Source organism: Budorcas taxicolor, chromosome 2 (assembly GCF_023091745.1).
Source record: "Budorcas taxicolor isolate Tak-1 chromosome 2, Takin1.1, whole genome shotgun sequence".
Lineage (NCBI taxonomy): Eukaryota > Metazoa > Chordata > Mammalia > Artiodactyla > Bovidae > Budorcas > Budorcas taxicolor.
Genome location: NC_068911.1, coordinates 16,870,991 through 16,897,077, shown reverse-complemented (window position 1 = coordinate 16,897,077; position 26,087 = coordinate 16,870,991). Strand labels below are relative to the sequence as shown.

At 43.9% G+C, this 26,087-nt stretch overlaps 1 protein-coding gene across 1 annotated transcript; it reads right to left on the bottom strand.

Annotated features, from left to right (window-relative positions):
• Window positions 1–5,852: 5,852 nt before the first annotated feature.
• LOC128065380 (eukaryotic translation initiation factor 3 subunit C) lies at window positions 5,853–25,836 on the bottom strand. Its single transcript, XM_052658570.1, has 21 exons — window positions 25,770–25,836; window positions 25,503–25,633; window positions 24,012–24,077; window positions 23,716–23,905; window positions 23,174–23,299; window positions 22,928–22,982; window positions 22,202–22,308; window positions 21,677–21,804; window positions 14,917–15,076; window positions 14,693–14,796; window positions 14,120–14,261; window positions 13,829–13,954; window positions 13,606–13,699; window positions 12,470–12,660; window positions 12,001–12,225; window positions 7,970–8,333; window positions 6,707–6,866; window positions 6,552–6,617; window positions 6,376–6,463; window positions 6,118–6,280; window positions 5,853–6,019 (listed from the first exon to the last, which is right to left on the bottom strand). Exons 2-21 carry the CDS (start codon window positions 25,601–25,603, stop codon window positions 5,937–5,939), a joined length of 2,739 nt encoding a protein of 912 aa, XP_052514530.1. The 5' UTR covers window positions 25,604–25,633; window positions 25,770–25,836; the 3' UTR covers window positions 5,853–5,936.
• Between the last annotated feature and the right edge of the window lie 251 nt (window positions 25,837–26,087).

The following is a 26,087-nucleotide window of genomic DNA, read 5'->3' as shown; positions in this document are numbered from 1 at the left end:
GTGACTTTTGAAGAACAGTTCTCGGTTTTGATGGTCCAATTTATCATTTTTTTTCTTTGAAGTATGCTTTTGGTATTATATCTAATACTCTTTGCTTAACTCATGGTCACAAAGATTTCTGACCAATGTTTTCTTCTAACAATTTTATAGTTTTACATTTAGGCCCTTGATTCATTTTTTATTGTGGTAAAATATACATAAGATGAAGTTTACTGTATAAAAATAGACAATATTTTTATGAGGTTTTCTGGGTTTTTTGTGGGTTTTTTTTGGCTATGCTGAACAGCTTGTGGGATCCTAGGTTCCCAGACCAGGAACTGAACCTGGGCCCTCAGCAGTAGAGCGGAGAGTTCCAACCAATGGGCCACCAGGGAATTCCCGTTAAGAGCAACTTTAGGTTCACAGCCAAATTGTGCAGAAGGTACAGAAATTTCCAATATACCCCTTGCTCCCACTCATGTACAGCCTATCAGCATCCCCTCACCCCTGTACATTTATTAAAATTGATGAACCTACAGTGATACATCATTATCACCCAATGCACATCATTTACATCAGGGTTCATTCTTGATGTTACATGTTCTGTGGGTTTGGAGGAGTGCTTAATGACATGTATTCATCATTATAGTATCACACAGAATAGTTTCACTGCCCTAAAAATTCTTTGTGCTCCATCTATTCATTCTTCCGTCTCTCCCAATCCCTGGAAACCACTGATCTTTTTAGTTAGCATAACTGTGCCTTTTACAGAATGTCACATACTTGCAATCATAGAATATGTAAAAACTTTCTTAGGAATGTATTTCGTTTCCTCCACATCTTCTCATGGCTTGAAAGTTCATTTCTTTTAGTGCTGAAAAAAACTCTTGTCTGGATGTACCACCGTTTATTTATACATTCACTTGCTGAAGGACATTTTGGTTGCTTCCAAGTTTTGGCAATTATGAATAAAACTGCTATAAATACCCGGGGCCGGTTTTTGTGTAGAGGCAAGTTTTCAGCTCCTTTGGTAAATACCAAGGAGCACGATTGGTGGATGGTATGGTAAGAACATGTTTTGTTTTGTACATAATTGCCAAAATTATCTTCCAAAGTGGCTGTGCTATTTTGCTTTCCCGCCAGCAATGAATCCAATTTCCTGTTGCTCTACATCTTTGCCAGCATCTGGTGGTGTCAGTGCTCTGTAATTTGGTTGTTTCAATAGGTGTACAAAAGATGGTACTTTTTAACCATTATTAAGTACACAATTCAGTGGCATTAAATACACTGACAATGTTATGTAACCACCACTACAATCTATTTCCAAAACCTTTTCTTTCATCACCCAAAACAGAAACTCTTTAGCCATTAGCAGTAACTCCGTTTCCCCTGCCTCAGCCTCTCTAAACCTCTATTTTCGGCCCCTATGAAGTTGTCCATTCTTGATTCCTCATGTAAGAGGACTAATAGAATTATTTGTCCTTTGTGTCTGGCTTTTCCCTTAGCATATTTTCACGGTTCATCCATATACGTTTTGTTTATCCGTATCTTTTAGCTACTGTGAACAATGCTCAATCAACATTGGTGTGCAGGTGTCACTGAGTTCGATATTTCCAATTCTTTGGGGGTATATACCTAGGAGTGGAACTGCTAGGTCACACGGCAACCATTTAGCTTTTGGAGGAACCACCAAACCGTCTTTCACAGTTGCCTATTTTACATTCCAACTATTACAGCAACATAGAAGAGTTCCAATTTCCTCACACCCTCACCAACACTCATCTTCTATGAGATAGCAACCATCCTAATGGGTGTGAAGGCGTATCTTGATGTGGTTTTGATTTGCATTTCCCTAGAGTTTTAATAATAATGTTGAGCATCTTGTCATGTGCTTATTGGCCATTTGTTTAACTTCTTTGGAGAAGTATCTTCAAGTCCTCACTTAAAAATCTTTTTGTTGTTAAGAGTTTTTTATGTATTCTAAACAGTATCTCATCAGATATATAATTTGCAGGTAATTTCCATTCTGTACATGGCCTTTTCACTGCAGATAGTGTCCTTTAATGCACATACAACTGACTTTTGCATTAACTGTGTACTCTGTGATTCTGCTGAATTCATCTGATTAAGTAGTTTTCTTGTGGATTCTTTGGAACTTTTTCTATATAGGATCACCTCATCGGTGAATATTTCACTTTTTCCTTTCCAATTTGGATGTCTCTCTTTCCTGTCTAGTTGGTTTGGCTCAACCTTCTAGTACAATGTTCAATAGCAATGGTGATAGTAGGTGTCCTTGTCTTGTTCCTGATCTTGGGGGAAAAACTTTCAGTCTTTAACCAGAGGATATTGGCTGTCAGTTCCTCATAAATACCCTTGTCAGGTAAAGGACATTCTCTTCTATTCCTAGGTTTCTAGCGTTTTATCACAAAAGGGCATTGCTTTGTCAAATGCCTTTTCTGCATCAGTTGAACTGCTCATATGAGTTTTTCTTTGTCCTATTAATGTGGTACATTGATTTTCTTATGCTGAATCATGCTTGCATTTCTGCAATAAGCCCTTTTGATCATCGTATATAATCCTTCTAACATGCTGTTGGATTTAGTTTGCTTGTATTTTGTTGCTAAAAAATGTCTATCTCTCCATTCACTTAAAGTGTGTTTATATTCATTTCACGCAGTACTAATAGCTGGCATCTGTCAATGGACTTTTCCCTTGAGAACTGGTTACATGGTAATTCTGGATGGTCTCCTGGACGTTTTGATTATGTGTGAGACTCTAGATTCTGATTAAATCCCAAGAACATTTTTGTTTTAGCAGGCAATTTAATCTGTCAGAAAGATACGGTTCCTTAGACCTTTTAGCTGCCTATGCCACCAAAACAGGTCTAGCTCTACAATGGGGCCATACTTGGGCCCAAACAGGAGAAACAGAATGGTGAGTCCCCTTCTTTGGTCTAGTGTCCCCCTTTCCTGGTTCCTCTGCCCAGAGGGTAACAGTTTTAGCTGTCAGAGCTAAACTGCTGCAGCCTTGCAACTTTGCCTGCTCTTACGGATGAGGAAAGGAAAAAAGAAGTGGGATTTTCTATTATGTTCTCCAGCTCACAGGGTCCCCTTTTCTGGTCCTCTGGTCAAAGTTAAGCTGGGTTCTTTTAGGGGTTTTGCAGCCATCTGTCAGAGGTGAAAGTCACGAAAAGGAAAAATGCCAGGAAACTCAGCCCTGGAGGGATTATGTAAGTTTTCACTCCCCCTCCCTAATCTGCTTTTATTTTTCAGAATCCTCAGGTTAACTTTGGGTATTTTTTCCAATTTTTGGTTATAATCAATTGGAGATAGGCTGCAGTGGATTTAAATCTTGACCAGCAGGGACTTCCCTGGTGGTCCAGCGGTTAAGACTCTGTGCTTCCAATGCAAGGGACTCGGGGTAGATCATTGGTCGGGGAGCTTAAGATCCCACATACCACAGAACTTTTTTTTGGTGTGCCCCACCCCTCCACCCTGCCAAAAAAAAAAATCTTGACCAGCACCAGAAGCCGGGAAGCATCTATAGAGAACACATGAGTTTGTTTATATACAATTTCACAAGAGCTCTTATTGTTTTCCATCTAAATTTGCTCAAACCAATGCTACAAAGTTACATCAGAGAACAGTGTGAACTGGAGCTTGCTTTCACAAAAACAAAAATGTCTGTCTCAAGTTCATAATAGGAAAATTTATGAATCAGCTTAACTTTCACAAAAACTGCTTCTTTCTTATTTCATCCAGATTTGTTTGAATATACTTTTGAGATATTTCTAATTGGAGTTTCTTTTAATAAAAATGGTTTTTTAACCTCTAGGTTTGCTCAAAATACTGCTGGTGTCTTGAAATCTTTTAAATCTGACCTTATTTTTGTAAGACTATTGTTTCAGCTAGATTTGTTCAAGTAATTCATCTTGGGAAATTTGATGAACTCTAGAAAATTCTAAGAAAAACTTGGGAATTTGAGCTTCTCACCAAAACTGAAGGGCATGCACTGGTAGCAGGCATGTTTTGCCTCCCTCCACAAAGTTAAGGCTGAGGCAAAACCATGTGGAACGTATTCTAGGCCTCTGCCAATAATGCCATGTGGTACAATTCCAAGAGGCAACAATCACTCTGTAGGACAGGGATTGGGACAAACCTCATCCATAGACTGTTTTTATACAGTTAGCCAAGAATGGATTTTACACGTTTAAAGAGTTGCTCAAAAGAAAAAAGGTGTATATGACAGATCATATAGGGCCTGCTGCTGCTACTGCTGCTAAGTTGCCTCAGTCGTGTCCGACTCTATGCATCCCCATAGATGGCAGCCCACCAGGCTCCCCCGTCCCTGGGATTCTCCAGGCAAGAACACTGGAGTGGGTTGCCATTTCCTTCTCCAATACATGAACGTGTGAAGTCGCTCAGTCGTATCTGACTCTTTGCGACCCCATGGACTGCAGCCCACCAGGCTCCTCCGCCCATGGGATTTTCCAGGCAAGAGTACTGGAGTGGGTTGCCACTGCCTTCTCTGCATATAGGGCCTACAAAGTTTAAAATATCTACCATCTAGCTCCAGACAGAAAAAGCTTTGACAACACTGTTCAATGGTTACTACTTCTAGACTGGAAAACGCAAAGATACCTCTTGGAAATGGGCAACACAATGGCTCTACCTTTGGCCCAAAGATGCTAAACTGGCCAAATTTAGCACAGGGCAGCCTTGTCTAAAGAGATGTACTCTTCAGCCGTTCGCTTACCCTCTTCTCCCTGGTTCTGCATCCTCTGTGGCCACACGTCTCCCTGGCTTCCCTTTCACCTACCACTCCCATCTTGAGAGTTCAGTCATTAGCTCTCTCCTCCTCTATGCTGCCCATCCCAGAAATATAAGTACTACTAAGTACAGTGGTTAAAAACTACGATGACAGAGTCAAGTTGCCTCATTGTGCATCTATCTACCCCATTTCCTTGTTATGTGATCTCCAACAAATCACTTAATGTCAGTATCTGAACTATAAAATAGGGTTATCAATGGACTGTAAACTATTTTCTTTGAATCACTGTTTTGGAGTCCCTTTGTTACAGTAGCCTTAGCCTATAGTCTGATTAATATACATTGCAAACACTTAATCTCCAACTGCCTTGCTTATGTCCCAAAGGTACTTCAAATTCAACATTTATAAAAGCAACCTCATTATAAAGCCCTCTGCATCCCTACTCTTGTATTTCTGAACACAAAGACTAAATTGATAACAGGCCTATTACATTTATCCTCACAGATTTAGACTAACTCTTCCATTTCCCTGCCTTGTGACCCACCACCCATCCACCTGAAATGTTCATTACTATTGCCTCCATTATGCTGCCCCTGCCGTTTATGCCCCATTGTGCTGTGCTGTGCTTAGTTGCTCAGTCGTGTCTGACTGTTTGTGATCCTATGAACTGTAGCCTGCCAGGCTCCTCTGTCCATGGGGATTCTCCAGGCAAGAATTATGGATTGGGTCACCATGCCCTCCTCCAGGGGATCTTCCCAACCCAGGGATTGAACCCAGGTCTCCCGCACTGCAGACGGATTCTTTACTGAGCCACCAGGGAAGCCCCTTTATGGCCCATAATCACATCTTATTCAATACTTCCACCATCTTCAAAAAAACACACTAAACCCTGTTATAACTTATGTTTTTACAATTTTTTGCCAAATGTCAAAGAGTAGCAAGCTCGTGAAGTCAGGAATATGCCCAAGTCTACCCTGAATCCTGAGCCCTGTGCCTGTCACGTGATAGAAACTTAGAAACATAATTAGCAAATAAATGCATCTAACACATGTGCCAACCTCTGGCAACATGCAGACAACCAGGAACTGCAGTAACTCTAAACAGACCTTTAATGACAGACCTTTAATGCAGTGTGGTTGGACCTAAAGGGTGAATGGTCTAGGGCACTGGGGACAGAAATCAAGCCATCAGTAGGCCGTCTGAGACTGCTGCTGGCGGTAGCCACCTCGACGCATGTAGCCCTCATTTTTCCGGTAGCCGTCTTTCTGGTCTGCAGGAGAGAGATGGGGAGGGGAGGCGGTGAGAGCCAATGGAGGGGCAGGAAGGGGGCCAAGATCCTGAGAGCGAACAGGGGGTGGGAGCACTCACCTCGGAAGTAGCCACCATAGGTACCCTGCTTGTGGTCAAACACCCGCTCGTTGTTCTCCACCAGGCTGCCCAGCTTCTCGGCCAGCTGCAGGGCCAGGTTCTGCTGGGCGGTGGGTTCTGTGCGGTGCATCACCACCGTCTGTGTCGGCTGGTCTAGGGAGGCCTGACAGGAGGGAGGCAGAGCAAGGGTCACAGCAGTCTCCTCCATACCGAACTCTCCATGACACCACCTGCCCTGGCGCCACCCCTGGCTCTCACCATCAACTCCTCATTAATGATCATCTTGCTGATGATGGAGTGTACCGTGGGCAGGTCCAGCTCAAACATGTCGGACAGCGTCTCCATGCTGGGGAGAAAGAAGGCCCAGAGCGGGGAGCAATGAGAACCCGTGACCACAACCTGGGGCTCCTGTGTCTGCCCAGGGCCCATCCTACCTGATGGAGTCGTACACACTGCTATAGGTGAACAGGTAGGTCCGCAGTGACTCCTCCTGGATCTTCCTGTGGGGAGCAGGAAGAAAAGGGGGGAGACTGTCAGAGAGAAGACCAACCGGTATCTTCCCCCCATCAGGATCTCACTCTCGGCTCACCTAACCAGCATGGTTCTGACTTTGTCGGCCTCCGGGAAAAGGTCCCACACTTTGCCATTCATCTTCTCATTGATGATAAAACTGTGGCAGGTCTTCCAGTCGCCCATCTTCATGGCCTTAGAGGCAGCAACAACATGTTCCCTCATGGACTCGGGGGGGCCTGAAAGATTCGGAATGAGGCAGGAACTAGGGAAACTTGGGACAAGGGATCCTGTACCCACAAGCACTGTTTAAGGAGGAACCCAGGCCAGGAGAGTCAACAGCCAGACTGAGACTCTCCTGCTCTCGGTTAAGTAGCCATAAGACTGTACAAGTCACTTAGTATCAGAATAAATTTATTTAGACTAAATTAGTCCATGACGTACCTCAGGGGATTGGTCAGTTCCCTGAAAACGTTGACAAATTGCTGTGTGCACCCTTATGTACCTTTTCCTAGGAAAGGGTCCACAGATTTTGTCAGATTCTTGCAAGATTCACTAACCTAAAAATAAGTCCAACATCTCAATTGTTCTCTACTTTTGGTTTCACTGCAGGTAGTAGTAGAGAGAGGTAGGGAATGAACCAAGAAGCCCTAAGAGATGCTGTACACAGATTTTCACTGGAAATTTTCCAATTAGAAAAAAAACAAAGCACCACTCCAGAGCGCAAACAAAATCTGCCTCAAGTGCACGTGCACTTAGTATGACCACACACGTATGGGCAGAGGGCAAATGTGTAAGGGGACGTGGCTGTGGGCGGTAAGCCTGGCTCATTCACTAAGTCCTTGCATGCACCAGCCTCACAGGAAGGACGCAATTCAAATTCTTTTCCCAGTGAAATCGCAAAAACCTCTGGACTGAGTGACTGGATCTTTCAAAGTAATCAAAGGGGCCAATGCTAGACTCTTAACGCCCTGGATCTAGTTAATTAGCTGAAAAACATACATGAAAGAAGAAAATGTCAGAGAGACACATATCAGCTGTGTTTACCCTGGGTAAAGTCACTTAACTTTTGTGCCTCAGTTTCTTAATCAGGAAAAAGGGGGTCAAAATAGTATCTACATCACAGGGTTATTACTAATGAAAAAAATTATTATTTATAAAACATCTAGCTTCAAGCAGTACCATGTAAATCTACACTAGTTTTAAAACATTGTTGGCATCAGGTCACAGAAAGTTTAAACCATCCTGAGGGAAAGTTACTCCCTTTAGCATCTCAATCCTCTGATCACAAGTAGTGAAGGAACAAACGAACAGAGTCTGCTGTGCCAGAGCTCCCACTCACCCAGCAAGGGCTGCCGCTCGCCCACCCGCAGCTGGTGATGGAACTGCTTGCTGATCATGCGTCGGCGGGCGTCGCTCTCGTGGGCGGCCATGTAGGGGATCTCTAGGAGCATGGCAGACACCAGGTAAACACACTCCAGCAGCTCCAGGTTTATGTGCAAGTGGAAGGGCACCTGCCGGCGCCGCTCCACCTTCTCCTGCTCCTGGTTGCGCTCCTGCAGGCTGCGCAGCAGCAGGCCCTGGCCCAGAAGCTCCTTGGCCCGGCCACTTGACTGGATGTCCAGCAGGGCGTTGTGCGCATCCTTGGTCAGGCCTTGGCGGAAGGCACAGATGCCCAGCTGCACCATGGTGCGGTTGTATAGGATCTAGGAGTAAAGGGCGACGCACTCAGAGGTGAGGGCCACAAGGCAATGGTCACACATACAACAGACATCAAGGACTGTGCTGTGGGCTAGGACAGACAGCAAAACAGACCAAGTCCTCCCCTTCCATGGAGTTTACACTCTAGAAACAGGGGTGTGGAGGACAAAATAGCCATAATACACAGGTGGTGATTCATGCTAAGGAGAAAAATAAAGCAGAGGCGTTAAGAAGGGAGTTTGTGCGGTGGTAGCAGCAGTGGGAACTCGCAATTTTATGCAGGATAACTAGGGAAGGCCTCATTTTGAAGGTGATGTTAAAAATAAAGAGCTAACAGAAAAAGAGCAAGTCATGCAAGTATCTGGGGAAAGAAGAATATTTTAGAAAAAAGGCAAAGGCCTTGTAGAAGAATTGTGCCAGACATATTCAAGGAACAAGGAGTTCCATATGGCTAGAGCTGGTAAAAGATGTGATCAGAAACTGGGCAAGTACAGGACCTTGTAAGCCACGTTGAAGATTTTAAGATGATAAATTACCGAAAGTTTTGAGCAAATAAAGTGATATAATTTGACTTTATTAACAGGATTACCCTGGCTGCTGTATTAAGAACAGCCTGAGAAGATATAAGGGCAGAAGCAGAAAGAGAGACCAGGAAGCTAACAGTGGCTTAAACCAGAGGGCAGGAGTGGAAGTGATAGTAAGTGATCAGATATGGATTTTCAACACAAATGCCTGGGGACTCAGATGTGGAATATGAGGGAAAAACAAGAATCAAGGATGACTCGCAAGGTTTCTGGCTTAGGCAACTGAAAAGATAGACTTGTCAATAATTAAGATAGGGACTATTGTAGGCAGTATAAGTACAGATTTTGGCAGGAGGGGAAAGACCAACAAAAATATAAAGATCAATATCAGTCATGAACTTAAATACAAAGAGCCTTAAAAAACGCTAACAAGCAGAATCCAGCAATATATAAAATAGATAATACAGCAAGACCGAGTAGGATATATCTCAGGAAAGAAAGGCTGGTATAAAAATCTAAATCATGGTTATTTACCATATAAACAGAATAATGACTAAATAACTGTGCATTATTTCAACAGATACAGGAAAAGATTTTAACAAAATTCAACACCTATTAAGGACAAACATTCCCAGCCAGCTAGGACCAAAAGAGAATTTCATCAATCTGAGAAAGTCTATCTACAAAAATACTACAGCTAACATTATTTTAAATGGTGAGATGTTCACTGCTTCCTTGCTAAGACTGGGAACAAGGCAAGATGGCTGCTCTCACTTCTATTCAGCACTAAGTATTAGATATTTGAATCATTATAATATGATAAAAGAGAAATTAAAAACAAAGAAGTCATAAAGACTGGTGCAGTAATAAAACTGTTTCCATGTGCAGATAACATGATTCAGTAAAAAATTCTTAAGTAATCTATAAAATACTAGACCCAATACTGTTGCCCCTCAGTGTCCATGGGGGATGGTTCCTGGATCCCCCCCAGACACCAAAATCTGCAGATGCTCAAGTCTCTTACATGAAATGACAGAGTATCTGTATATTTACAGTGTATGTGACCTCAGTTGTCTGACTCTTTGCAATTCTATGGACTACAGCCCGCCAGGCTCCTCTGTCCATGGGATTTTTTCCAGGCAAGAATAATGGAGTGGGTTGTCATTTCTTCCTCCAGGGGATTTTCCCTACCGAGGGATCGAACCCGTTGTCTCTTGCATCGGCAAATGGATTCTTTACTACTGAGCCACCTGGGAAATCCATATACATGGTACATCCTCCGAAATAATTTAAATCATCTCTAGATTACTTATAACAACTAATACAATTATAAGTGCTTTGTAAATATTACCAGTTAGGGCAAATTCTGGTTTTTTGGAACTTTCTGGATTTCCCCCTACAATGTCTTCAACCTGCAGTTGCTTGAATCCTTGAATATAAAGGGCTAGACTAAAAGTGGAAGAAAGCAATGGCATGGACAGAGGAGCCTGGTAGGGTGCAGTTCCTGGGATCGCAAAGAGGCAGACATGACTGAGCCACTTCACTTTCACGCATTAGAGAAGGAAGTGGCAACCCACTCCAGTATTCTTGTCTGGAGAATCCCAGGGACAGGGGAGGCTGATGGGCTGCTGTCTGTGGGGTCGTACAGAGTCGGACACAACTGAAGTGACTTAGTAGCAGCAGCAGCAGACTAAAAGTGAATTTAGCAAAATGGCAGGATCCAAGGCCAAATGTAAAAAAATTAGCTGTATTTTTAAATACCTGTAATTAACGAAAAAATGAAATTCAGAGGGGTTTCCTGGTGGTCCAGTGGTTAGGTGCTTGCATTGCCATGGCCCAGGTTTAATCCTTGGTTGGGGAACTGAGATCCCACACGCCAGCCAAAATAAAATTTTAAATTAAAAATTACATTTATAAAAGCATCAAAAATCATACAATTCTCAGGAATAATTTTTTAAAGGATGTGTAGTATCTATCCAGTGAAAACCACAAGACAATGCAGACAAGTTGTAGAAATTAAATGAAGAGATAACACGTCAGATTGAAAGGTTCAAACCTGAACAAAGTCAGAGTCATATGGCTTGACTTCAAAGACTTACTCTAAAAGAACAGCAATCAAGACAGTATGGGACTGGCATAAGGAAAGACAAAAAGATGAAGAAATGGAATAGAATAAAGAGTCCAAAAATACACCTACAAGGTCATGTAGTTTTTCATATGGTTTTCCAAAAGCACCAAAGCAATACAATGGGGAAAGAATACAGTCTGACCCTGACATCACACCATTTGCAAAAATCATAGATCTAAATGTGAAAGCTAAAACCATACGAATTTCCAAAAAATAAAAAAAGAATATCTTTATGAATTACAAGTAAGCAAAGGTTTCTTTAGACAGAATTTCCAAAATAATAACCATAAGAGAAAAAACTGGTATTTTGACTACATACATTCAAAACACATGGTTAAAAAAGTGAACAGGAAAACTACAGACTGGAAAAAATATCTGGAAAATATTTATCTGACAAAGGACTGATCTCCAGGATATATAAAGGTTTCCTACAACCCAGTAAGATAAGACGAACAATCCTTTAAAAAAAGGGATGGAGGAATTGACAAGACATTTTATGAAAGAAACATATAAGGCCAATAAACCTTAAAAAGTAGTCAATTTCAATAGTTATCAGGGAAATACAAACTGATACGAGATGCTAGTAGACAACAACTATTATGGCCAAAACTGAAAAGACCAACAACACTAAATATTGACAAAGCTGTTCAGCTGCTAAGTCGTTTCGGACTCTTTGTAACCCCATGGACTGAAACCCTCCAGGCTCCTTTGTCCACTGGATTCTCCAGGCAAAAATACTAGAGTGGGTTGCCATTTCCTTCTTGATGGGATCTTCCCAACCTAAGGATCAAACCCCTTTCTTCTGCACTGGCATGCAGACTCTTTACCACTGGGCCACATGGGAAGCCGCGTGCAGGAGAACCAAAGAATGCTGCCACCTGGGAAGAACCAAGTGTCTCCCTTTATCTGCATCAGCCAGACAAGAGGCTAATCCGACTGAGCCACCCTGCCTGAACACAGAGAGAGGACAGGGGCCCAGCCTGGTCTTCCCAGGGCCAGAGCGCCTCCTTGCCATCCTACCTGGACTGGTGGGTCTGCATGCTGAATGTTGTCCTGCAAGTGGCTCATGAGCATGAGGTCCCGGGCCTGGTACCAGCGGGAGTGCAGGGCGTGATGGTAGATATGGCAGAGGATGGCGCACGTGCGGATTCGGTCTGTGCGGTCCTTGGCATAGATGTACTTGCACAGTCTCTCCATCAGCACAGCTGAGTCCTCACCCTCATTTTCGGCCTGATCTTGCTCAGACTGGAGGGGTGGGGGTGGGGAGATATTGTTGGAGGAGAAGAGGCAAAGATAATGGTTCTAAATGGCTCTGGCTTCAGCAACCAAAGATGAGACTCCATCCTGCCTCATTCTAGTCCCTCAGGGTTTCCGTCTCTGCTCCAGCTGACAGTCCCCAGGGAACAGGAGATCGGTCATCAAGTCCCAACAGAGGTGCAGAACCAATGGACACACGCCCTGCCCTCTGACATGGCGGCCGAGCACTCACCTTTGAGGAGCCCTCAGGCGGGGTAAGCTGCCGCTGATGGGCCTTGTAATCAAACTTGTAGTAGGTGTGGAGAATGCGCCTCAAGTAGACGCGGCAGATCTCTTCAGTGGTGCCCTTCTCCTCCAGGTAGCGCTGCACACGCTCAATGATGGCGCATACCTGGGCCTCATCCTTCAGGTGCTCCACGTACTCTGGCAGGGAGAACACCCGCCCTCCGCTTAGCCAGGCACCCAGGCCTCCCCAACCATACGCCCCTCATCAATCCAATGACCTCTCTGTTTTCTGTACCCATCAGAAAAGTGTGCCCATTGTGCGCTCAAAACACCATTCTCTCCTGGGACATGTTAAGCTTACTTTCCAAGCCTTCTGTCAGGCACTCTCTTCTGCTAACTCCTCCCGATTTAACTCCTCATCCACTTCATTTGGCTCTCCCCTCAAATGGGCCCTACTTACCTTCTTCAAGCATTATTTCAAGCCGGCCACCACCTGTGTCATCCTCTGTTACAGGTCCTGATCTGAATTTTTACACTATCTATAACTGACTGGTTCATTTAAAAAATTTATTTATTGGGTTGTTCTGGGTCTTAGTTGTGGCATGTGGAATCTAGTTCCCTGATAATTTAAACCCAGAACTCCTATATTGAGGGTGCAGAGTCTTAGCCACTGAACCACCAGGGAAGTCCCTTGTTCATTTTTTTTGGTAGAACTGCCTTTCTTTAGTACCGAAATGTAAGCTTCCCGAGCATGAAAGCCACAGGCTTTCTCATTCATAGTTACACAGTTTACTTGGTGGGCATGGGTGGACACTCACATTTTACCGTGTAAACGTCCTATACTTCATCCTAGAGCCTAAGGCATGCAAGCCAAACAAGTCAAGTGAACAGAGATTTTATCCCAATGGTTCTCAAGGTTGCAGACAGCATCACCACTTAGGAACATGTTAGCAATGCAAAATCTGACACCTCATCCAGACCTAGTAAATCACAAGCTGTGGGAGTGGGGTCCAGTATCTTAAAGAGGCCCTGTGGTATGAATGCTGGAGTAAGGAAGGGCTGGCTTCCCAAACACTCTAAGTACAATCCTTTGTTTTAACCCCTGTACTTTTCCTCCCACTGATGCCCATGCCTCAGGCTCACCTTGGGAGTGAGGATCAGTGTTCTGCATTATTTTGGTAAATTCTTCATCCATCCGTTCCACCAGAGTTAAGATGCAGCCACGGACACGCAGTGGCTGAAGAGAAGGCAAAGGAGGAAATAAATTAGTCCAGATTCCAGTCCTAGCTTTCAACCTTTCTGTCTCCGATGGGCCTTCCCAAAGCAGACAGCACACACCTCTAGTTAGCTGCTAAAGCCCCTTTACCTGGTCTGCATTATGCAGGTTCTCACTCTCTTCCAGAATGTTCTCTCCAACAAAGATGTTAGGGTTTGCAAACAGGATGTCCATCAGCTCATTGATGCAGTCCAGACACTTCTGCCACATCTCAGGCTGCCAAGAGAAGGCAGCTGAGGTGTGCAGGTGGAACAAGCAGATGCCTCCCACGCGCCTTTCCCCAGGAATCCAGGGGCCTTCCTCAGCCACTGAGTCCTGAGACACGAGGCCCCTTCCCGCGACCCACCAGCTCCACCCTGGGATGCTCGGTATCACTCTTACCTTCATGTACGTGGCCAGGTTGGGGTTGTAGTCATAAAGAGAGGCGATGATGTTGAACTTGATCTTGACGATGACGCCCTCTCCTAGGTTGTTTTCAGAGGCAATCTGAACCAGCAGCTGCAGCAGCTCAATCTGGGCTGCACTGTAGAGGGGAGGGAATTGGGTGAGGAGGAGGAGACACATTAAAAAGCCTCACCTTGTCCTCTTCAGATAAGCAAGGAAACCTTATTTCCAACACCCACCCCCGGCCTCACCACCTGTACACTTGCTTCTCCTTCATAAATTTCAAACAGAAATAGGAATAATGCAAACTACCATCCTCTTTAGTCATGGAACAACTAAAGAAGGTGAGCATTACCCCCATTTTACAAATGGGGAAACAGCCCCCAAAGGTTAAGTGACTGATTTAAGGTCAAAGGGAACCCAACTAGCAGACAATGGACCAGGAGTATTCCAACTACCTCATTCCTTTTACTAAAGAGCACTATTTCCCCACCAACCTCCACCTCCATTATCTCAAGAGAAAATGAGCTTTCATCCTGTCATCACAAAGCCCAGTCCCACGAATCTTACCGATCAGTTCCTTTCTTGCCTCGTGCCTGTAGGATCTCATTCAGTTTCTTGATGACAACAGCGTGGGTGATCTCAGTTCCCTTGGCAAACATTTTTGGCTTCTCCTAGATAACACACGTTATCATGAGCAGGCTGCCTTAACTTTTCTCCCGAATCCGACCTGGACAGCACCCATATGCTCTCTCAGACTGGTTCCCCATTCATTTTAGTTCTAAAATCCTCACCTTAACGAGGGGCACGCCACCTCGGACTCTCTCCCACTCGCCACCCTCATTGTCTTCCTCCTCCTCATCCGGGCGCCTGGATTTCCTGTCGTGCTTCTTCTTGGCTTTGTCCTCCCGTTTCTTCTCAGCCGCCTTCTTGTCCTCCTCTGTAGTGGGGGCCCTGCAAAGAGACACAGGAGAAGATGAAAGATCAGCCCCCTCTCCACCTCTGAGGCATTTCCCTGCCACGAACTTCTTTCTCGCCACCTAAACCTGGGTCCAAGTTACACTCTATAGGAATGACCTATGGTTAACTATAACCATCACCAGAGTAAGGGCTACTAAGCAGCTGCATCTGTCAGGCTACTAGCCAAGGTCTGTTACCATACCACACTAAGAAACTCTTACGAAGGGAAAGGTTTGGCCTGGTTTAAGAATACAGAGATGCTAACTAGGCTACCACAGACACAGAAAGAGCCTGTCATGCTGCTTCACAACCAAGCTCGGAGGTTTCCCGAAAAATCCATAAGCAACACAGTTGTTCTCTGGTACTAGTTGCTCTGCCCAGACTAGGTTTTTATAGGCAACCGGCTAATCAGTTTAAAATCAGTGCTTAGGGAAAAAAAGTGCAAAATTTTTTTGCTGTCCCCAGACTGGCTGCTTTCCCCCCACTTTTCTTTCCTCTCTTATGATGAATGATTAATAAAAAATTCTGAATTTTAAAAACAAAACTGCTCAATACAACAAAATGTACCACCGCCCCAAAGAGAGAAAGAATACTGGCTACCTCGAAGTAGGTTTAACCCACTTGACGCCTGAAACTATCTCCAGACTTTAATACTTATATTAAACCAGATACTTATAATAAGATATTAAATTTTAATATTTATAATAAGCCAAATGACAGGGAGATATTATTTCAAACTTTATACATTTAAACATTTACAAATAAATTTTATTTTAAATGCTTAAAAGATTTGACTACATTTTAGTAATAGTTTATAAATTTTCCAGTTGGATTAAAACTTTCCCTTGGCCAAAAAAATTATGCCATACCTTTTTTTTTTCTGCCATGCTGCACTGCTTATGGTATGACGGTTCCCCAACAGGCACTGAACCTGGGCCATGGCAGTCAGAGTGCTAAATCCCAGCCATCTGACCACCAGACCTCCCTATGCCTTAACTCTAAAAGCTTACTGGTTTTCCTTCTGTACTACTGCAATATTCTCTAATAAAAATTCATTTCATAGGTAAAATCCTTTGCAAATATGCAAACCATGTTCATTAAGCTGAAACTGTTTGGTCTGCATCATCCATACCCAAAGCTCTGAGATCAAAAGACCTGCGTGTGTGCCTGAGTGCTGTCACTTCAGTCATGTCCAACTCTTTATAACCCTATGGATCACAGCCCACCAGGCTCCTCTGTCCGTGGCATTCTCCAAGCAAGAAGACTGGGATGGGCTGCCACACCCTCCTCCAGGGGATCTTCCAGAGAACCCATGTCTCTTACATCTCCTGCAGTGACGGGGGGATTCTTTACCACAATGGGCCACCTGGGAAGCCCAGAACCTAATGCTATTTAAAAATCAATGCTGTCTATACTTAAAAAGAATTTAATCTTCCTTGGCCTAAAGTTTTACTCTAAACCCTCAAGATACTGTGATTCACACATCAAAAACATGATGAACTCTCACCCTATGAAATTCTAACTGAAAGACCTAAAATTTGACATGACCTCTCCTCTATGGCAGAGTATACTTTGGTATATTCAAATCTTGTTAGAAATGATCAGAAAACTAACATTTCTGCTCTCAGGTATATATTCAACACATACAAGCTACTTTTCTAGGACACTACCAGATACACCTCTACCTAAATACACAACTAAGAAATTGAGATGGTTAGATAGCAACACCAACTCAATGGACATGAATTTGAGCAAATGCTGGGACATAATGTAGAATGGGAAGTCTGGTGTGCTACAGTCCATGGGGTTGCAAAGAGCAGAACATGACTTAGAGAATAAACAACAAAACTACACTGAAAAGGACCATTCCCTACCCTCTTTACCACAACTCTTATCTAGAACCACTAAACATACACATACTAGATTTCCTCAGTTTGTACTTAAGAATTCTACCCCAACTACAAATTCAGAAACACAAACACGTGATTTATAATTTACCTCCAGTATGGTCCAAAGTAACAAATAATTTAAAATTTTAGCCCCAAACTAAAAAATTCTTTAAGTAAGAATTAATCCTAAATAGGGAATTCCCTGACAATCCAGCGGTTAGGACTCTGAGCTTATACTGTTAAGTGCACGGGTTTGATCCCTGGCTGGGGAACTAAGATTCCCCCAAGCCATGTGTCTCAGCTAAAAATTTTTAAAAAAGAAAAAGAATTAATCCGAAACAAAACTGACTTCAAATACTGGTCAGTCAAGGTTAATAAAGATGTGCAGTAAATAACAACTTATTGTACCTGGATAAATATTTTGGGGAAAATCAATTAAGAAAACAGCCACTTGATTAAAAGTTCACTCAACTGATTCTTAATGACATTCTCCTAGACAGACTTAGCCTGATTAGAAAATTAAACAGACTAAAGATCCTAAACGTTTATTATATCTGTGACTGTCCTCATATTTTCTGCCCAAACCCACTACCTAATATCCAGGTGCTTTAATGTTGCTAGACAACCTTATTACCCTTATTACATCAAAGAGACGGAAGCTCTTGAGATTAAACCCGTTTATGTGTTTGTTTTGACCCAAAGATGAAAGCTGAGAAATTTTTATGAGGGAAAGGGTATAGACTGGCTTAACATAGAGATGTTGAAAAAGGATGCTGGCAGACATTATAGGGGACAGCTTGTCATGTTTCTAGATAATCCATTAAGAACTGAAATCAACCCTGGCTGGCGTAGATAGCTAATGAGTTTACACACACACAAATGTGCAAACAGAATTCAATATTCCCACTGCTGTCTGTGGTTTTTCCCTTCTTTGTTCCTCTTTCTTATACAAATTCTCTTTTGTCCTCGCTTGGAAATCAATCTTAAAAATTGGTCTACCTCATTGTACAAGTAAAACAGTGTATCTGAATTATGAATTATCCTTTAACACTACAAAACCAAAAGCTCTTAATGTCAAAAAGGCCTCTGAGGATTCGATAGTTAACCGGACCACTAACGTTGAAATTTTATATAAATCTAATCTTAAATTTTTTTTCGGGGGGGGGGTCTGGGGGGAGGTTAGGTATACAAAGTAAACTTTCATAGGTTTAAAAAAAAATGTATCCAGGGTAATCTCTGAAGTGAAAAATTAATAAAGACAGAATTAATCTTAAAAAAAAAAGGGGGGGCTCTTCCCTATAGCTCAGTTGGTAAAGAATCCGCCTGCAAAGCAGGACACCCTGGTTTGATTTCTGGGTCAGGAAGATTCGCTGGAAAAGGGAAAGGCTACCCACTCCAGTATTCTGGCCTGGAAAATGCCATGGACTGTATAGTCCTTGGGGTTGCAACGAGTTGGACATGACTGAGAGGCTTTCACTTCACAATCTTAAAAATAATTATTCTGAAAAATAATTTGGAAAGTCAAACCTCTCTTGGTTTTTGTTGAGGATTTTTAAATTTAAATTTCATGAAAGATACTAGTTTGTAGCTTTCTTTTCTTGTGATATCCTAAGTTTAACTTTAGAGTCCAACTTGTCTCCTCAGTCCAACTTGCCTCCTGTGTGCCTTTGTGCAGCACACAGGTGAAGTGTACATTGACACACACTGGCCCAAACAGTGGAGACGTCAATATCCAATTACTGAAAGACAAACCCATAAAGGAGATACAAAAGCTATGAACCAATAATAAGGGTGACAGTTTTACAGGATGTCAACAGGCATAAAAGATGAGTTTCACGGTAAAAGCGAACTTAAGAGATGGTTAATAAAACAAAGTTAAGCGGATCGAATTTGCTTAACTGATGCATGGTTGGAAATCCTCTGAGAAAGGAATATGATACTGTGGTATAATAAGAAATATTTATTTGGTCTTTGTCCTCAGTTCCTGGCACAGAGCTCCTAAAACTCTTGGAATTTCCCAAGCAATAGGATCATCTTTTGTTCTAATGAGGCTTTGGCAGGCTTTGAGAAAGGTTTCAGGATGGAGGCTGGTTGCCAGAAAGACCCATGCATGAACAGAGGATTGGAACTTACAGCCCCACCTTCTGACCACTGGGGAACAGGAGAGGGACTGGAAATGAAGCCCATGATTAATGGTTAACCATTTAAGCAATCATGGTCACATAATGATGCCTCCATAAAAATCCCTACATGACAATCTGGATGGAGGCATTCCTGGCTGGTGAACCACGGAGGTGCTAGGAGGATGGTGTGCTCAGAGAGGACATCAAAGCGCCATGCCCCTTGTCCCATATCCTGCCCTATGCAGTGCTTCCATTTGGAGGTTTCTGAGTTGTATCCTTTATAACAAGCTGGTAACAGTAAGTAAAGACCTTGATGCTGGGAAAGATTGAAGGCAAAAGGAGAAGAGGGCAGCAGAGGATGAGACGGTTGGATAGCATCACCGACTCAACGGACATGAACTTGAGTAAACTCTGGAGATTGCAGAGGACAGGGAAGACTGGAGAGCTGCAGTCCATAGGGTTGCAAAGAGTCAGACAGGACTTAGCGACTGAATAAACAAAAACAACAGTTAAGTAAAGAGCTTTCCTGAGTTCTCTGGGTTGATCTAGCAAATTATTGAACCTGAGGAAGGGGCTGTGAGAACTCTCCGAATTTAAAATTGGTTGGCCAGAAGTATAGGAGTCAAACTTGGAACTTAACAACTGGCATCTAAAGTGGTGGCAGTCTTGTGGGGTCTGTGCTAACTTTGGGGAGTTAGTGCCAGAACTGAATTGACTACTGAAAACCCACCTGGTGTCCAGAGAGTTGGAGAACTAACTGGTATGAGAAAAAAACTGACACATATTGGTGTCAGAAGTGTTGGGAATTAAAAAAAGCACAAAGACATATACCACACTCCCTGAACCTGACCACGGTTGCTCCCTGGAGCACACAATGAAAAATGTTTCTCAGTAAAATGGCTATGTTAAGATCCTTGCAATGTCACAGAACTCACTAATACCTGAAGCAACGTAACTCCAACTTTTGAAAGCAACCCTTAGAGCATCAGTATTCCTGCCAGTTATCACTGAGCTTGATACCTGACTCCTGTGGACTACGCAGGGATAGCTATCACCCTGAATTCAAAGGAGGAAGAAGGATCGAAGAAGGTTAAGTGACTCACCGGAGTTGACAACAACTCAAGTAGAATGGGCTAAGACCAGAATTCAAATCAGACTCCTCTCCCATTCTGTAACGGTACTAGTAAAATTCAGGAAGGCCTGCTGCAGTCTACATGCTATATACTAAGTTCTCAGGAAGAGGGACAAGAGAAGCAACTATCTCTGAGGACTCACCAACCCCAGTCCTGGGCTGCGGGGTTGTATCGCTCTCCTGTATTCTTGCAAGCATCCTTAAGACAGGGTCAAGTACCACCCCGTTTTACAAATAAGAAAACTGAAGACTGGAAATATTAAATAGTTTACCCAATATTACAGTTATTAAGGGGCTTCCCTGGTAGTTCAGAGGTAAAGAATCTGCCTGCCAAGCAAGAGACACAAGTTCAATCCCTGGAAAAGATAACGGCAACCCACTCTAGGATCCTTGCCTGGAGAATCCCCATGGACAGAGAAGCCTGGCAGGCTACAGTCTGTAAGGCTGCAAAAGAGTTGGATATGACTTAGCAAGTAAACAACAATCATCATCAAAGATAAAACACTCAGTCCACAGGCAGTGAGTATTGCTACGGCTAAATATCTGGACACTGGAGCCTTCAAATCCATCTGCAAGACACATTAGCTTCATAACCTTAGCCAACTAACATACTTGACTTTGAGATCCCTCTGTTAAACTCTACAACCTCAAAGGACTTCACAGGGGGAGAGGCAATATAGGGGCAAGGGAATAAGAGGTACAAACTACTTCGTTTTTGTGGCGCAGTCACTATGTCCGACTGTGACCCCAAGGACTGCAGCATGCTAGGCTCCCCTGTCCTCCACTATCTCCTGGAGTTTGCTGACATTCCAGTGAGTTGGTGATGCTCTCTAACCATCTCATCCTCTGCTGCCCAGGTACAAAATAAGCTACAAGGACATACCGTGTTAACACCAGGAACAGAGCAAATACTGTATACTCTATAAAGGGAGTGTAACTTTTAAAAATTAAGGATCACTGGACTTCCCTCCTGGTCCAGTAGTTAAGAATCTACCTGCCAATGCAGGGACATGGATTCAATCCCTGGTCTGGGAAGATTCCACAAGCTGCAGGGCAACTAAGCCTGTGCACCACAACTACTGAGCCAGCACGTGCCTAGAGCCCATGCTCTGCAACAAGAGAAGCTATCGCAATCAGAAGCCCACACTGCAACTAGAGAGTAGACCCTGCTCGCCAGAACTAGAGAAAGCAAACGAGCAACGAAGACCCAGTGCAGTCAAAAATAAATTTAAAAAAAAAATTAGGTATCATTGTACTCTACACCTGTAACTTATATACTATACAGCAACTACACTTCAATAAAATGTTTTACTGTAAAAATAAATAAAAATTAAAACTGAAATGGAAACTAAATAAATGGGACTCCAGAGAAGGAGTAACAAGTTTCAAGATGACTTTAAAGGCTTCCTGTCCTTTCCCCTGTAGCCAGAAGTACCACTACTTTTCTTACTTTTTAAGGAATCTTGAGGCCAGCACAGTCTGTTTCCCTTCTTCCTCTTCTGAGTCTGAATCAGAAGATGTGGAACTTGTATCCCAAGCTTCTGAATCTTCTGAATCTTCTGAGTCCTCATCTTCATCCTTAAAAGAAAAAAAGATCAGAAGAAAGACAATGGGAAGACTGACTGGTGTTATCTCTGCTCTCCCTGCTGACCCGTGCTCTAAAGATTCTTAGGAGCAGAATGAGTGGTTGAATCAGGACATTGAGAGCTAGATTGGTCCACCAAGACCCAGAGAGAAGTGGTGACTTGCTCCAGGGACACATAGCTCCCCAGAGGCAGAGCTGGGACCAGAATCTAGTTCTCCTGATTCCAAGTCACTCTGTGCTCTAATCAAAAAGGAAACCTGTTCTGAGACCATACTCGGCTAATCCCCACCCCTCTGAACTCTAGGCCCCTGAGAGTCTATTCTTCTCCCTAGAGACCCAAGCATGGTCCACAGCAAGCAAACCACCCCTTAGTGTAACCCTGGCTCTAACCTCCTTTTTGAGGAACTTTCGACTCTCCCCAGAAGGGACTTCTGATTTCTTCTTTAAAAAAGCTGCAGCAGTGACTCCATCATCATCCTCATCCTCATCTGAAGAGCCTGGTAGGGAAGGGGAGAGAGGGAAAAAACAAAATGGGGAAGAGGTGAATGGCAACCAAGACAATAAGCCAAGGAAACCCCAAATTTTATATCTCCTTGTACTTTGTGCTCAATTGAATTAGACTTTTGGCGACCCCATGGACTGCAGCCAGGCAGGCGCCTCTGTCCATGGGATTTCCCAGGCAAGAAGACTAGAGTTGGTTGCCATTTCCTTCTCCAGCGGATCTTCCCACCTAGGGATTAAACCCCAATCTCCTGCGCTGCAGAAAGATTCTTTACTGCTCAGCCACCGGGATAGTCCTTTTGACCTCCTGCTGCTGCTGCTGCTAAGTCGCTTCAGTCATGTCCGACTCTGTGTGACCCCACAGACAGCAGCCCAGCAGGCTCCCCCATCCCTGGGATTCTCCAGGCAAGAATACTGGAGTGGGTTGCCATTGCCTTCTCCAATGCATGAAAGTGAAGTTGCTCAGTCATGTCCGACTCTCAGAGACCCCATGGACTGCAGCCTACCAGGCTCCTCCGCCCATGGGATTTTCCAGGCAAGAGTACTGGAGTGGGTTGCCACTGCCTTCTCCGTTTGACCTCCTAAACAACTGCAATTAAGGGTTTTCTCACTCACCTTCTGAATCCTCCTCGTTCTTCTCAGCATCTTCATCTGCAGACTGCTCAGGGTTCTTGACAGAAGGAAATGAGAAAATTAAGGATGCCTGCCAGCTACTACTCCATCCCACCCTCTCCACCCCACAGAGCTGTCATCATGATTCCTTCCCCAGTCACACACTTCAGATGTGCAAATGCTTTTTTTGTGTCAGTCATGGGGGTCACTGTCCCCACAGTTTAAAAAGTCTCCCTTTAGCTCCCCCACCTGCTTGTAATTTGTAATATGAGACTCAAAATCTCGGTTGTATTTTCGGATCTTCTGGCGCAGAGTACTCAGGGCCTTGGCATTATTCTTGTTCATCTTCTTCTTCCCTTCTTTATCTTCCCATAGCTGAAGGAAAGAACAGGGAAGAAAAAGACAATGAAGATATGAGATTAAGTAGTCTTCTCTCAACTTCAGGCCTCACACTGTTGAGTCCTGCTATCTACATTCATATGTACTACTTAATAATGGCACATATTAACTTATGTTGCTTAACGACCCTTTATGTATGTATCACTGTGAAAAGTACAAAACCACAAGTAAAAAAGTAATACAGGAATAAGTATGATTAAAACTCAGCCTAAAAACGTCCCTCTCCTTGCTTCACCACCCCCCCCCCCCCGCCCCCCATTTCTTACGTTCTGGGAAACACTGACTATTTGGCAAACAACTTGAGAGGAGTCATGATCTTTGGATACGGGTTAGGACAAAGTTCTAGGTCCACAGTCTCCTCCTGGATACCCCAGCAACCACAGGACTCACACCTCATTAAGATAGTCCTCCAGGTCAGCTAGGATCCGGATATAGAAGCGGGGGACACCTTCCTTGTCCACAATGCTCTTAGCCTTCCCATATGCTTTTCCCAAGAGCTCAAACTCTTCCAGGCACTTGGTGACATCCCGAATCTTCATGGCATTACGGATGGTCCGGATAAGGTTGGTCAATTCCTCAAACCTGGTTTGAGAGCCCAATACCACATTGGACATGCCCACCATCACCAACCATAAAACCCAACACTGCCCCAGAGACTCCCCATCACCCAGCCTCCCCATGGCCTCACCTTTTATCCTTGGCGCTTCGGACAACTCTCTTGGTATCTTCTTCATCCTCACTCAGCAACAATGGCCTATTTGAAATGAACAGACTATTAACTTCTGTTCCTAACTCCACTCTTTCCAAATGATCTCTCTTTTCCTCTTCCAACAGGGCAGGTGGAAGTGAATAACTTAGGCCCACTCCTACCACACCCATCTTGTTTTACTCTTCCTCTTCATGGCCTCATCATATAGAACTCAATCTTCTTAGCTTACTTCAAGTGAGGGTGTTTGTCAAATGCTGTAACTCATACAAGGATGAGGATGACTGTCTCCATCCTCAAACATAAACAAACGAAGGTGCTTATTTACTGTGTCAAAAAAATTATGTGAAGACACAGCTCACTAAGAATTACTAAAAGTCAAGAGAAAAGGTACCTTACCTAGAATGAATGGAAAAGGTGGTACCTAAACTAGGTCCTGGAAAGCAATGTTTCCCACAGTGGGAGAGGACAAGGAAAGAGCCTCAATGGCTCTGACACCTCCATTTCTAGTTATTTTTCTTCAATAATTAAAAACCAGACCACAGACAGAATTCAGCTGGTAACAGTATCCCTTTTCTTTTCCATCGTATTAATTTTTCCAATTATTTCCTATTTTATAAGAAGTAATGTGATTTTCCACTTGTGACACAGATATGGAACTATATTCATAGGGATATATATAGATTCTTTTTCTTCATCTTTAAAAATGAGTTTTATGCTGAAACAAGACTCTGAAGTGATAATGTATATATATTCTTAAGCACAGGTATATGACAAAAATAACAAAGGTGGCATGTATGATGGAAGTTTGAGGAACAACATTTCAATGTATCAAAGGGAGAAAAAAATGTCAGTTTGCAGAGATGGGAGAAGAGTATTTAAGTGGAGGTAAACAACAGGAGGGGGGATTCTCTGGTGGCTCAGAGGTAAAGAATCCACCAGCTAATGCAGGAGATGCAGGTTCCATCCCTGGGGTGGGAAGATCCCTGGAGAAGGAAATGGCAACCCACGCCAGTATTCTTGCCTGGAGAATCCCATGGACAAGAGGAGCCCAGTGGGCTACAGTCCAAGGGGGGCAAAGAGTCCCGACAGGACTTAGCAACCAAACAACAACACAACAGGAAAATACTAATAGACGTTTAAGAACCTCAGAGTCACATCAAGGAACTCCCAAACATCAAGCAAGTATTTGGGGTTTCTTACTGGTGCAACAGATTTAGCCAGTGGGGAATCTCTTCTCGTAACTCTATCCTTTGCCTGATGGGAGGATTCCCACGATTCACAGCACCCTAAGTTTTACGATCTTCCCCCCAGCAGTGCTTCAGTCCCTTAAACTCTCAACATCCTTAGAACCCGCTCTCACCGCTTCCACTTCCATTCTCCTTTTCTCTCGCGTATACGAGGCCTTCCACAGCCTGCTGAACCTCCGCCCCCCCACCCCGAGTGATCCCCATGGCCTAGGCCCTCACTCACTGTTTGCCGTAGTTACCCCCGACAGGTTTGGTGACGAGTTCCTCCCCGGACAGGGACGACTCAGACTCACTGTCCGAACCCGTGGTAAAAAACCGCGACATGGCGACGGCGCTGAGCGGCTGCGGCCGGACCTGTGGGAGAGACCGAAAGTCACGGGCTCCGAGAAGGGGACGGGGCCGCCATCTCCAGACCCCTACCCTTACCGTCCCTGCACATACGCTAACCCGGCTCCCCCTTTCCCAAGCACGAGGACCATAAAGTACGTACCAGCTGAGCTCCCAAGTCACACTGCTTAACGAAAGCAGCGGAAACGCGGCGAGAAGGTGGGACTCTACGTCACTTCCGGGAGTCGGCGACGAACTGCATTGTGTGACTACAACTCCCAGTGGCCCTCGCGCCACGCAGGCTCTGAAGTAATTTTGGCCGAACACGCGCTCTAGAGATTCCCGGATCCTACAGCGTATCAGTACAGTCGCTTAGTTGTGTCCGACTCTTTGCGACCCCAGGGACTGCCGCATGCCAGGCTTCCATGTCCATCACCAACTCCGGGAGCTTGCTCAAACTCATGTCCATCGAGTCGGTGAT